This window comes from Electrona antarctica, assembly GCF_951216825.1.
Source record: "Electrona antarctica genome assembly, chromosome: 17".
Lineage (NCBI taxonomy): Eukaryota > Metazoa > Chordata > Actinopteri > Myctophiformes > Myctophidae > Electrona > Electrona antarctica.
Genome location: NC_136798.1, coordinates 27,132,919 through 27,146,216, shown reverse-complemented (window position 1 = coordinate 27,146,216; position 13,298 = coordinate 27,132,919). Strand labels below are relative to the sequence as shown.

General features: G+C 42.6%; 1 protein-coding gene across 1 annotated transcript; it reads left to right on the top strand.

Moving 5' to 3' along the window:
- Positions 1-303: 303 nt before the first annotated feature.
- Positions 304-1,887, top strand: LOC306941596 (gap junction delta-2 protein-like; the record flags this gene model as incomplete). Its single annotated transcript, XM_079527135.1, has 2 exons — positions 304-397; positions 1,023-1,887. Exons 1-2 carry the CDS (start codon positions 327-329, stop codon positions 1,885-1,887), a joined length of 936 nt encoding a protein of 311 aa, XP_079383261.1. The 5' UTR covers positions 304-326.
- Between the last annotated feature and the right edge of the window lie 11,411 nt (positions 1,888-13,298).

Sequence of the window (13,298 nt, the reverse complement as noted above, 5' to 3'; positions counted from 1 at the left end):
GCAGTCGTGCGCTGCGGGGATCGAAAATAGGAAGGGATTTCTAGGCTGCTAATCAGGACCTTCAAGTTCAAGTGTTCATGGGATCAGGGGTGATCTTTTGTTCTTTTGTAACCAGAGGTACAAAGGGCAGCAAGCAGGTTAGCGGGTGAGGTAACACACAGTGAGGAGGCGGAGAGAGACCGCAGCGGAGCTATCAATGCATTCAAAAGATACCGTCGAAGGAGGAATAGACGGGGAATAATACATTCCCTTGTTTCCTTTTTTTTCCCTTCTTTTTTTTCTTTTTTTAAATATCTCTGAGGCGCCAGTATTCCGAATGCACAATCATGGGGGAGTGGACCATACTCGAGCGTCTCTTGGAGGCTGCTGTCCAGCAGCACTCGACTATGATCGGAAGGTAAGAGCCGTGAAGTGCAAAAGTTACCTATGTGTCCTGAGCGTCAGAGAGCAATTAAGCCTCTGAATGTATGCACAATGTATAAGTTGCATAAAGATCGCGATGGCCAATTTATGGAAAGGGCAACACATTGTGTTCATATTACATTTTCATGTTGAAGACACCCGGACATTTTCGATTATAACATTTGGAGGAATTATTCAGTCAAACCCATTGAAAGTATAGCGTTATTGTCTGTAGCCCATGCAGTATGTGTGTATGGAAAGCGTGCTTTCATTTCAGTGCAGGCTGGTGAATTTCAGCACTGGACAGCTCCCAAGTACTAATCGCTTTCTCTCCACCCGGGGACCACAGATTCATGATGCGTTGCATTCCCTAATTGAGCTTAATTGTTTAGAACCGCTTAAATAGCAAACAGGATCATGAGTTGCATTTGTACCATGGTCTGCTCTTTTTTTCCATCGACACCAAATCTTCCCCCCAAACAATGCCGATTTACAAGTTATGTGATCTTGTAGATTGTCTATTCAAGTGCCTTAAGATGAAGATGCACATCAAACAGCCCCCATACAAAGCTACAAAAGAGGGAAAGAGTCAATTTTAAATGTGCTTCTTGCTTCTATAGGATCCTGCTGACGGTAGTGGTGATATTCCGCATCCTCATCGTGGCGATCGTCGGCGAGACGGTCTACGACGACGAGCAGACCATGTTCGTGTGCAACACGCTGCAGCCGGGCTGCAACCAGGCGTGCTACGACAAGGCCTTCCCCATCTCGCACATCCGCTACTGGGTGTTCCAGATCATCATGGTGTGCTGCCCCAGCCTCTGCTTCATCACGTACTCGGTGCACCAGTCGGCCAAGAACAAGGAGCGGCGCTTCTCCACCGTCTACCTGTCCCTGGACAAGGACCAGGACTCGTCCAAGGACCTGCACGGGGACGCCTCCTCGATGACGGCGGCGGGCAAGAAGGTCAACGTCAACGGCGTGGTGCTCCAGAACTCGGAGAACTCCACCAAGGACGGGGCGGACCAGGACGATATGAAGGACATGATGCCCAGCTCGGCGCTGAGGAACTCGCGGTCCAAGATGAGGCGGCAGGAGGGCATCTCGCGCTTCTACATCATCCAGGTGGTGTTCCGGAACGGCCTGGAGATTGGCTTCCTGGTCGGTCAGTACTTCCTCTACGGGTTCAACGTCCCCGCCGTGTACGAGTGCGACCGCTACCCGTGCATTAAGGACGTCGAGTGTTACGTGTCCAGGCCCACCGAGAAGACCGTGTTCCTGGTGTTCATGTTCGCGGTGAGCGGCATCTGCGTGCTGCTGAACCTGGCCGAGCTGAACCACCTCGGCTGGAGAAAGATCAAAGCCGCCGTCCGAGGAGTGCGGGCTCGGAGGAAGTCCATTTATGAGATCCGCAACAAGGACTTACCCAGAATGAGCATGCCTAATTTCGGCCGCACTCAGTCGAGTGACTCTGCCTATGTCTAACCGCCTATGCACAGTCCAGAATGTTCATTTAGCTCTTCAAAGTGTGGAAATGGACCTGCAACACTCTCCAAAGTTAAATAGCAATCTGCAGGGCAGATGTATAGGATGAATGATCAATGTGGAGGGACATTTATCTCAACGACCTCGACAAGAGGAATTCGGTTGGGTATTGATCTTATTTTTTTTAATTATTTTTTATTTCATGGACAACCACGACAAGGAAACCGAAATGACCAAATGTCTTTGTCGTATTTAACGAGAACAAGGCACTGATGTAACTTTAGTGTTTTATTTTATTTTTTATAAAGTGCTTCTTAAAAGCATACAATCATATTTCATTTAATTGAAGTGTTTAGATGTTCCCCTCCATGACTCTCTCTCTCTCTCTCTCTCTCTCTCTCTCTCACACTCTCTCTCTCTCTCTTTCTGTCTCTCTCTCCGTCTCTGTATCTCTCTCCGTGTGTGTCTGCTGTTCACGTGTACACTGCGTTTGTTCTTGCACTACTAAGCCAAAACGATAGGCCTATTTATACTTGCAACAGTGATGTAATGACATTCCACTCAGACAACAATATGCCATAGTGAAAACACACCGTCTGGTGAAACACATTCATGTAGTGAAGAACTCTCATTTAGCATATCTTACATTAGTGATGTCATTGTATTGGGTTGCCTGTATTTACACCATTGTCCTTAACCCAAGTGATCACTCATTCACTTTAGCTAACAAGCATGAGCAGCAAATGCTGCAAACACCTCAGTTCTTTAATGCTTATTTATTTTCTATATGTTCTTTTTGTTTGTTTGTTATACACAATCACATTTCTTTCAATTGTGTGGTTTTTCTTTAGTTTTTGTGTCATTAAGTGCCATATGTACATAATGTATATTATATTATATTATATTATATTATACAGTATATCTATAAAATATTACAACCTTTATCCAGAAATATGACTTCCAAGAAATCCCCCTTTGGACTAATAATACACTATCATCCTCTTTCATTGAAAGAATGCAATCATCATGTTTCTTTCTTTTTTCTTTTTTAATTGCAATACAAAAGACCAAATCTTCATGGCATAAGCTGAGTTATTGAAGGACTCAAATCTTAATAAGGCATAAATAAGGCATACATTTGAATTTCATTGGCAAAGACAAAAAAAATCCTTCTGCGATTGGTGCTACCATATCCGAGAGGAAAATACTCTTTCAACCTGGCATCCATGTTTAGGGCATGTCATTATAGGCAAACATTGTTAGAAAAAGTAAACAGTCAAAAGTAGAAATAGCAATAAGCTCACAACGCATCGCAATGTGTTGTGAGCTTGTAGATCAGCTATTTTTGCTACTTGCCATATGACCAAGTATACTATAGGGCTTAAGTGGTATGATTGTAAAACAACACTGACATGGGTCTATAATAAAAATGGAAATCATATAAATGAGACACTAAACGTGTGCAGTTAATTCTTCAATGGTATATTATACATAAATGATTGACTGGAAGCACAAGTTACTGTACTTCTATCTGTGGACTATTTGTACTGGCCTTGATTAGTTTGTCCTGCACCTGCTTTATAGTGGATGTGCTCTATTTCTTTTAACTTTTCAAACCTTTTCTATTCAGCACTGGTGGCTGGTGGTCGCGTTAGGTCTGTTGTAAACAGAGGTTGACTGCAAGGTCACAGCATTGCACTGTCAAACAGGAAAAGCATATTTATTTATATGAGTGAGTGTGTGAGTAGGTGAGTGAGTGAGTGTGTGTGTGTGTGTGTGTGTGTGTGTGTGTGTGTGTGTGTGTGTGTGTGTGTGTGTGTGTGTGTGTGTGTGTGTGTGTGTGTGTGTGTGTGTGTGTGTGTTTGTGTGTGTGTGTGTGTGTGTGCGTGTGTGTGTGTGTGTGTGTGTGTGTGTGTGTGTGTGTGTGTGTGTTCGCACCTGTAGGATTCCTTGCATACGCATACACGTGCATTCATGTGTGAGTGTGTGGGACACACAGGGGACAGTGTGGGGTGGCCAGGAAGTGCTGCCAAGAGCATGACTCTGCAACTCCAGGTGAAACAAAATCGAAGACCTAAGGTGCTGGAATATCAATCTCAAATTCAGCTGGGACTGGGAGTTTACTGTCTCCCCTCAGCTGAAGTTTACTGTCTCCCCTCAGACACAGAAAGAAGCTGGGCTGGTGTCTCTGTTTAACTATAAATATAATTTGGGATGCTTTTATCCAAAGGCCAACGACATCTACCCATGGTCTACATAGGTAACGAATTCCATACCTGTCGGTTTTTGTCACAATCTTCCGACAAAGAACAAATTTATACGTGGGTTAGTTGAAAATAGGCGATTTACAAGCTCTCAACATACTGCCTTCCACACCTCGGCAATTAGTACAAATTGGTATACACTTTTTTTATCCCACAATCTTTCAACCCATTTTTCACCCGGTGCCTAAACTGTAATCCTGGGTGCTACTCTCCCTCTGCCAACCTGGTGAGAGCCCCGAACTGAGCTCATACTTCCTTCAGTTTTCCCGGTAGGACGTAGCGTGTGGAGGGAACATGTTATTCCAACCAGTTCCTTTCGCCTCTATCAGACTGACCAGATTACTCCGTGTTTTTTGTGTAGGCCTACCTCACAAAAAAACACCACGGTCATCTCTTGAGTGTGCGTTGCTGACACATAAAGATAATTTCCTCCTGATTTGTCAATCTGAAAAATCACATTTTGGTGTCAGAATAATGTTCAGAATGTGGCTTGTGAAGACAATGGGGCAAAAGAATCATAATTCTAATAAGTCATAATCTTTGCTCATGGTCACTTCTCTATTGGATTTAAGAGACTAATGCCCTGCTTCTCATCTCCTAAAGCCATGTGACAGAGATACAGGAAATCAATCAAACATGGTGTGTCTTTGTTTCATCCTCTCCATCTTTGGCAACATGAAATGTTGTGAGCTTCTAAATCTGCTATTTTTGGTACACAACACCAATGAGCAACTACAGTAAAGGTATATTCAGTGATTTCACTACCACTTTTTTTTTTTAATAATCCTCCCTACTATAGAGTGTGCTGACCATAAAAGGAGTTCCTCCCTGTCCCCAATTAACCCCTGGGGTCAAAAAACCTTAGGTTTCGTTTTTGGCTAGAGGGCCCAACCATCATCCAATCAGGGTGAGAGGGGCCTTCCTCCAATCATGATCGAGTGGGGGCGGGCCTTGGTGCACATGCTGTTGGCCTGTTGCACATCCCCCCCACTGTAGAGCTTGTGCATGTGCACATCTTGTTACAGGGGCGGACCGGGTCTTTTTTCCAAATCACCCAAATCACTGCAATGCTCCATTAATTAGCCAGTGTTTGTTCCACGTTCTCCCCATTTGAACTCCATAGTTATGAGCACGATGCGCACAGCACACCCGCGCCTGCGCTTCCTTCCCAAGTACAGCATGCTACCTATATCTCCTCTTGACACCAAGCTTTATGGCTTTATGCAATTCATCCAGCTCTCAAAACATGAATACTAATTCCCACGCCTTGCAGGAGTGGGACCGGGGAGGGGAGCAGTTAGCGATTAAAAAGCCACCGATGAATATGACAGGGTGAGAGAGAATTAACCGAGGAAAGAAAGCGTATACAGTATAGTCTTTGCAGCTTAGGCATAGGCCCGCACGGGACGATTGGATTATAGGTTACTAATATTTCCCTTTGTAACCTTCACGACTCAAGTGGAGAGGTTCTCTGATAACACGCCACCCGGTCAGAGTGGTAACAGTAGTTTCTTCTATAAATAGCCCCCAGCCAGCAAGTCAGCCACTGACTGAACTCCTTTTCACTTCCATCTCCCTGCAGCTTAACATTGACTGAGCATCGTCTGTATGTAAAATACCAACAATGTGCAGTTCAGAATGCTGCGGATTCATTCTGTCCAGTACACTTACTGTATTGTATTTGATTTGATTTGATTTGATTTAGCTTCACATGTAGGGTAAGATTATCTGCTTGCCGCTAACTGCTTTTGTAAAATAATTGATTATGTTCAGATGTACAGTTTGTGTGCTATTATCTGTTTAATCCTCAAGCCAGAGACGGCATAGGATAATAAAGTCTGTTATTTTAATATATTCTGTTGTTTGTTCTCTGTCCATTCCGGTCATGTCACATCACGTCACATACAGCACGCACGTGTGTGTGTGTGTGTGTGTGTGCGTGCGTGCGTGCGTGCGTGCGTGCGTGCGTGCATGCGTGCGTGCGTGCGTGCGTGCGTGCGTGCGTGCGTGCGTGCGCGTGTGCGTGCGTGTGTGTGTGTGTGTGTGTGTGTGTGACAGTGACCTATCCAGAGTATAAAAATATAAAAATAGACCTGTAATGGTCTGGTCTATGTGTACAAACCAGACAGTGGTCTACTGAGAGCTCCTTCAGTTACATAGCCGCTCCTCATAAATATTCATATTCCACTAGCTAACCGTGCTCTCTTATGATCAATGGGCTGTGTTTCAAACAAGCCTTGGAGGATAATGTCACTGCTTTAACTACGCTATTGACCCTGTGCACTTTTCCTTAACCATGGAGTTATTTGCCAATACAAGCCGTCTTTTCTCACCTTTATGCCTCATTTATTATTAATTTATTTAAGGTTAGGAGTAGGACCCGCTTTAGCTAACTAACACCATGACATTAGCTACAGTAGGGTCCAGCGGCTCCAGCCTCGGATCTTTTACATTATGACTATATTATATGTGACATCCATCCACAGGGACTATGGAGTGTATTTGACACTCAACCCTGGCACCATCGTTGGAGGATCTGCCTGGTGTGAATGGTAATGTAACTGAGAACATTGAGAACATTAACATTTCTTGCAGAAGAACAGTGTACATGCTCAATGAACCTGAAGAAAGATTAAGGAAAGCATGTCAACAGTTCTCTCTCTCATCTGTGTTTGCTGTCACTACACCTTGTACCATCTAACAAAGCAGAGGCCACATGGAAGAAATTCTGAACCGGGTTCTTCATCAAAGGATTCTTTCACTGGCCTCATATCCGGCATCATTATGAGCCACACAGGGATCTAGAATGGCAGCATTATAGGCTTCCGAACGATCAGCATCAAATTTCCTCAGGTAGACATACATCAAAGTGACATAGCATTTATCCCTCCTTCCAGAGTGATTGGTGTATCTTCCTGCACTGTACCTGTCTGTCCCCTTCCAGGAGGGATGAGAGAGGCTCATCCACTAAAAACACCGGGACAACGCTCCACACGTCCCAACCTTTCTGGCTCCCAAACTATGGAATGCACTTACCATTGCAATCAGAACTGCACACTCACTCCCAATCATCCACCATAGTCTGAAAACCCACCTCTTCAGACTAATCTTAGCCCGTATCACTTGCCGTAGCACTTGTCCTAGCCTCGACGACCTTACAGGCGTATGCAAAGGCTCAACTTATGTAACTTAGATAGCATTTTAGAAAAAAAATAAAATTACTTTACAACCCTATAGGGTTGTAAAGTAATTTTCTTTTTTTTATTATTATAATTATTATTATCTGGTATCGGTATTCGGCATCGGCTACCACAGAAATTGTGGTATCGGGATCGGATCGGGAACAAAAAACGTGTATCGGGACATCCCTAATTCTTTATATAGATATTCTACTCTTAAGCTCTTAGTTTACGTAGGATTTTTGATGACTATTGTTTATGTATTTGATGTATTACCATGTTTTGTTCTCGCTTACTGTAAATTGCTCTGGATTAAGAGTGTCTGCTAATTGCCTAAATTCTAAATTGTAATCCTTTCGTCTGGAGTAGATTAAGGCTTCAAAGGCCCCATCAGGCCATGGGGAACAGGAGCGTGCAGGGCCTTCTGATGTTGAGTGCTTCTGAGATGTGGTCACGATAGAAACAGAAGACAGGAGGGAAGAAAACACTCATGGCATTACAAAGGCGTCAATTCATATTTATGAGGAGGCTTTCGCTTTGTGTCTAAGAATAGAATCCCAGGTCAGAACAGTGTAGTAAGGGTTGCGTTCGGCCACTGGGTCAGCACCCGAGAACTGGGTGGTAAGAATTTACCGTGGCTTATGGCTTGTTAGATTTCTATAGGAAAGGCACTGAATCAATACAGCATGAAAATAAACGTGCAAATCCTATATAAAAATGGGTGGGTGGAAAGAACTATACTTCCTTCACAGGTCTTACCAATACTTATTAAGGCTCCCTCTGTTCCATTTAGTGTAGCACAGTGGTTCTCAAACTTTAATTTCAAGGACCCCCATAACTCTCACCCGTTTGAGGCCATTTGGAACCAACTCAAGGACAATTTGACCGCTGGTGTAGCAGTGTTTCCAGAGTACTTATGTGCACAATAGCAGCAGCAGCACCCTGACTTTGACCAGAATGGAACAGAGCCTTAATGAATATCATTGGTAACACCTGTGAAGGAAGTAGGAAGAGAGTTCTTTCCAAAATGGTTGCTGTGCATATAGAGCCTATAAGACAACGGCAGCTATCAATAGTGACTCACAGTTTTTTCTTGTTTTTCTATTCTTTCTGTCCGGCACTGGGGCTCAGGGAGAGAGTGGATGGGTCAAGGCGAGAGACAGCAAGGTTGAACCAGGCACCCCTTTGTCGCCTGACATTTGGGTTGAGCTGAAAGATCTGGCATGGTGCCAGAGGGACTAAGTGACTGATCTTCGGGCGCAAGTTGCAGGTTAGGATGTGAGTACAGACTGAAATGTGTAACGTGATTTTCTCTGTATTATTGTTCAGAAATGGCTGCCAAATATTATTAAGTGCCAGATATTTCCAATTTTCAGTACTTTTACTTCTACTCCATTACATCTCAGAGGCAAATATTGTACAATTATTTAACTTTAGTTACTATAGTTAGGCTACTTTCTAGATTTGGATTAGTATTAGTAGGCCTACAAAACCTACAATAATCGCTTCAGCCTCATGTATAGGTTATAGCCCATATGTTATTTAAAAACAGCAGATCTAGCCTGGATGGCTTGATTCTAGGCTTAAAATAATTTATATTAAATGTATATTTTTTTGTTATTTAATTTGAGTGGAACCACAAAATGGCCGCCCAAATCTTTCACTGACTTTCCTACTAGGCTGATGAATATATGCCACCCTTTTCACATTGGCCTGTTATAGCGCCACCAACAGGTGGATTTTTGCAAAACACATTTTTGGAACAAAATGCCTCAAATCATCCAATTTGCCATCCAAGGCGTAAGAAGAAATGGCACCCTTTTCACATTGGCCTATTATAGCACCACCAGGAGGCCACAACATGACCTGCCCTGGTGGAGACCTGTGCCCCGAGGGGCACTTTATCTAATCGTCCATGTTATTTTGCTTAAATTGTTACCATGTCATGTAGCCTACCGTCTGTTGCGGTCTAGCTGCTAGCATCACTTTCATGATCAGACCCTGCATGGGGACTGTGCCCATGATGTTAAACATTTATGGAGTCATACTGCTGGCAGGGAACAGGAATGAAGAGTGGCAGCCATTAAAACCCCCCTCATCCTGAATCTATCTTGCTACTACACTCTCCCACTGCAGCTCATCAGCTGCAGACACCACTGCACTGAAAGACATATTGTAACACAAAGCTGCACTCAAACAGCAATCTATCCACCCTTCTGATGGCTGAAAAGATTTCTATCTTTCTGAAGTGGTGTAATAATGCAGCATGCATTCATGCAATGAAAAGGGAATTATTATCTTTATGCCTTATAGTTCTATGACAACTATAGGGTCTCATAGGGAAATATGAGACACTATATATCTATCTATAGATCTATAAGAAGATCACAACATATTGCAGTGCAATGCGTTGTCAGCTTGTATCTGCTATTTTCAGTGTAAGACACCCGTGTGGAACCAAGACTACCAAGTATTTTAGGCATAGACAGTGATGATAAATATCACCTCTCAAAGAAGTCAAACATGATCACCTCAGTCTGTCTGACATAACAAATACTGTCATCTGCACTCTCACAAGTCTCTGCGTCTGTTGTGAACATGTCTCCAACTTTAACTCTCAGAATAAACAGCCGGCTCATCAGAATCAGACCTTTTACAGCCATAAAATGTTTTGCCAAAGCAAGAGGCAGCATTTTAGTGTTGTTAAAACTTTTATTTCTTTTTAAAAACGCTTTACTTTGGAATTACTGTCACAAAACTGCGCTCTTCAACTTAAAGACATGATACGTCTTAAATGGATTGCAGAGCCCTCACACTGGATGAAGTGCTGTGGTGGGGAATTTGAGGAATTATAGTCCCTCGAGACAGACATGTTGGCTGCGTCAATTTACAAATGCTTCTGCCTAAATGTCTGTGCTTCAAAAGCTGTTGAAATTTGTCGAAAGTAAAGTGAATGTCCCACCCCCCTTCCTCAGGAATTGAGCCACGTACCTCACAAGCTGCACTCAAACAGCAGATTTCTATCTTTCACAATACCAACAAGAACTAATTAAACTAAATAACAAAGTCTTATATGGGACTTTTGGTTAAAAAGTCTACAATGCCATGTGTTACATCATGTTATGTTACCTCACAGCTGAGTTCATCATAAACCATTGTCAGTTCAGTTCTCCTCCTCTATCCTCTCAAGGTGTCTGGGAGTTCTCAGAGGTGCCGCTGAGGGGGCAAGGAGAACAGGTGTGATATAGGCAGGGAGATGCTAATGAGTAGCAGGTCTCTGTCTGACACATTAAATAATAGAACAACGGAGAGAACTACCTCTGTACCACCTCAAGATGAGAACAATAACAAACAAGGAACTAATACAATTACTTTCAAATAAAATAAAATGCTTACAAAAATATACAGTATATTAACTAATTATGTTTTTATCTCCGTGCCACAGAGCAGACATTTGTAACCCAATTTCCCACATCAGTTCAGCTATACACATTCATATTGAAATGTATATGCTTATAACTTGTCGATTCCAAGTCACACAGAAGGTTCACATTCTGTTGGGACTGGAATCTCTTTAATATAGTTTTGTTTATTATCTGCACAGGAGATGCTGTTATGAGTTGTGTTTGGTGGCTGCAGATCTGATTGGAATGGGGTGCCCTTTTAATCCTGTTGGCTCATTGATTATCAATAGAACATGGGTATGATGGGTTACATCTTGGGTGGGCTTATACTATACTGTGGTTGGTTGATAAGAAATGGAAGGTGGAGTCTGAGACTAAGAGAAACATCCCAGTATGAGTGCCATCATTGCGGAGAGGTTGACGCTGTGCCTCCATTTATTTAAGTTTGGTTTTTCATTTGTCAGAATGTGTCAATGTTTTTATGTTTAAAGTAACACAGTTCTACAAACTTACAAAGCATCGCAATGTGATGCATTAAGCTTGTAGATTGGCTATTTTGAAGTATTTTCTATATTGTCTAATGAAGAAGTAGCCTATGCTTACGCTAAGATTAAGAAAATGTAATGCAAGTTAAGTAAATGTAAGATACGATAAGATAAACAAGAAATAGACTAGTAAAATTACAGGACGAAAGATCATCTTTGGCGCTGATGTTCAAATGATAATGAATACCAATATAACAGTTGTAAATTACAACCGTTAAAAATGTATTACAACTTGTAATAATACATTTCTCATGACCACCATTTGATCGATGCATGACAATGGCTTTGTATTTTGATATGTTGTATTGTGTTACGCTTTAAAAAAAAAGGAAGTTAGCATTCTGCTTTTTTTATAATACAGAAGAATGATGTTAGGAAAGCTGAGAGGGAAGCACAGGAAGGCAGAGTTGGATGCAAGGTTTAATCCTGGGCAGCTCGGTATGGATCCGGATCTGGAAATATTAACCACCTTTTCTCTCTTGATGATCCTGCAGAGGAATAAATCCTCCAAAGACGCTCAAGATGGATTGATCACACGCGCGTCACCAGCCTGCATCTATCAGTACATCACAACATATGCCATCTTTTTAAATCTACACAGAAAAAATAAAAGAGACAGCAGACCAAGAAACACCTAGAGGTCTGATCAACACAAAATTCAAGATTGTTACATGTTGTGTAAGACATTTATTTTGTTCCTCAGATGTTGTAGCAGCAATGATAACCATCATCAACAAACGATAACAAAGAAATATAAAATGTTGTGTGCAGCCTGTGTACAGGGTGGCTCTGACCGCAGACAGGCAGGCAGACATGGGGACAGCTGAGGAAGTGGCCCGTGGGCCTGGCCTGGAAAGCCTGGAGAGCCCATGTTCATGTGAACAAGGGACCAAAGTTGGGTTGAGTAAGTAAAGTAAGCAAAGTTTCCTCTTGATTGAGTTCCTCCAAGGATATGCAAGTCTGACAATTTCAGTGCTGCAGAAGACAGCACTGCCTGCTTTGTTTGTAGAATGGGTGTATAATGCGTTCATTTCTATCCTATTGTTCTCAGATTTCATGGCGAAGTGGCCATGATTCAAGGACTCTAGTTGAATGCACGAAACTCCAATTCCAAGGTGAACAGGCGGTACATATTGAGGAAATACCCCCCCCCCCCCACCTCTCAATCCAAATCCCTTTTACTTTGCATCTGACTAATCCAGTTTTATACTGACCATAGTTGAATTATGGAATCAAAGGACAAAGGACAAAATGAGCTAAACACAGAAAAGACAAGTCTTGGTACATAGAAAAGTTTCCCTCCTACTCATCAAATGATATATTATTACATTTAGACAAATGCATTGTGTTGGATTGTTTGATTACAAAGGATGCCACTGTATTTGCCTATTATGTAATGAATGATGTTCTCCCCCAAAGGGTAGAGGAATAACTACAGCAGTACTTTGGTCTGGATTCTGATCAGCTATTTTAAATGGGGGCTTAAGTGGTGAATGAAGCCTCTGGGGCAGATTGGCTGGAATCAACAGTACTGCTCCTGATCTCTGCAAGATGTCTCTGCAGGGTACGTACTCATGCCTGTAGCCCTCTGCGTTTTTGGTTCTTAGTCCATGACACTACTGGGACCTCTCACGGGTGTCCTGTTACTGCAGTTCTCTGACTGACCTTGCAGTGCCACAGCAGCCTACCACAGTGACCTCTTCTGCACATAAACAACAGAAAGATGACTGATTCTTTACTTTTAATTGTTTTTTTTCTAGAACGTTGACTTGTGTATTAACCACTTCAACCCTAGCGTGCCTATTCTGCTCATGTCATACTGTAAATAGAATCAGTTACCCCTTGCCAGTGGCGAGATGACGAGATTTGTTGATTAGTATTGATTAAGAATGATATCGCTGATATTTCCTGTATAGTGGCTTCCCCGTCGCTAGGCAACGCTCGCTTCCGCTGTGGTCCGGCAATGAAATGTTTTCCCTCCGTCTGCTTCTATTATAAGCGTGATCTTTAGCTGCGTTT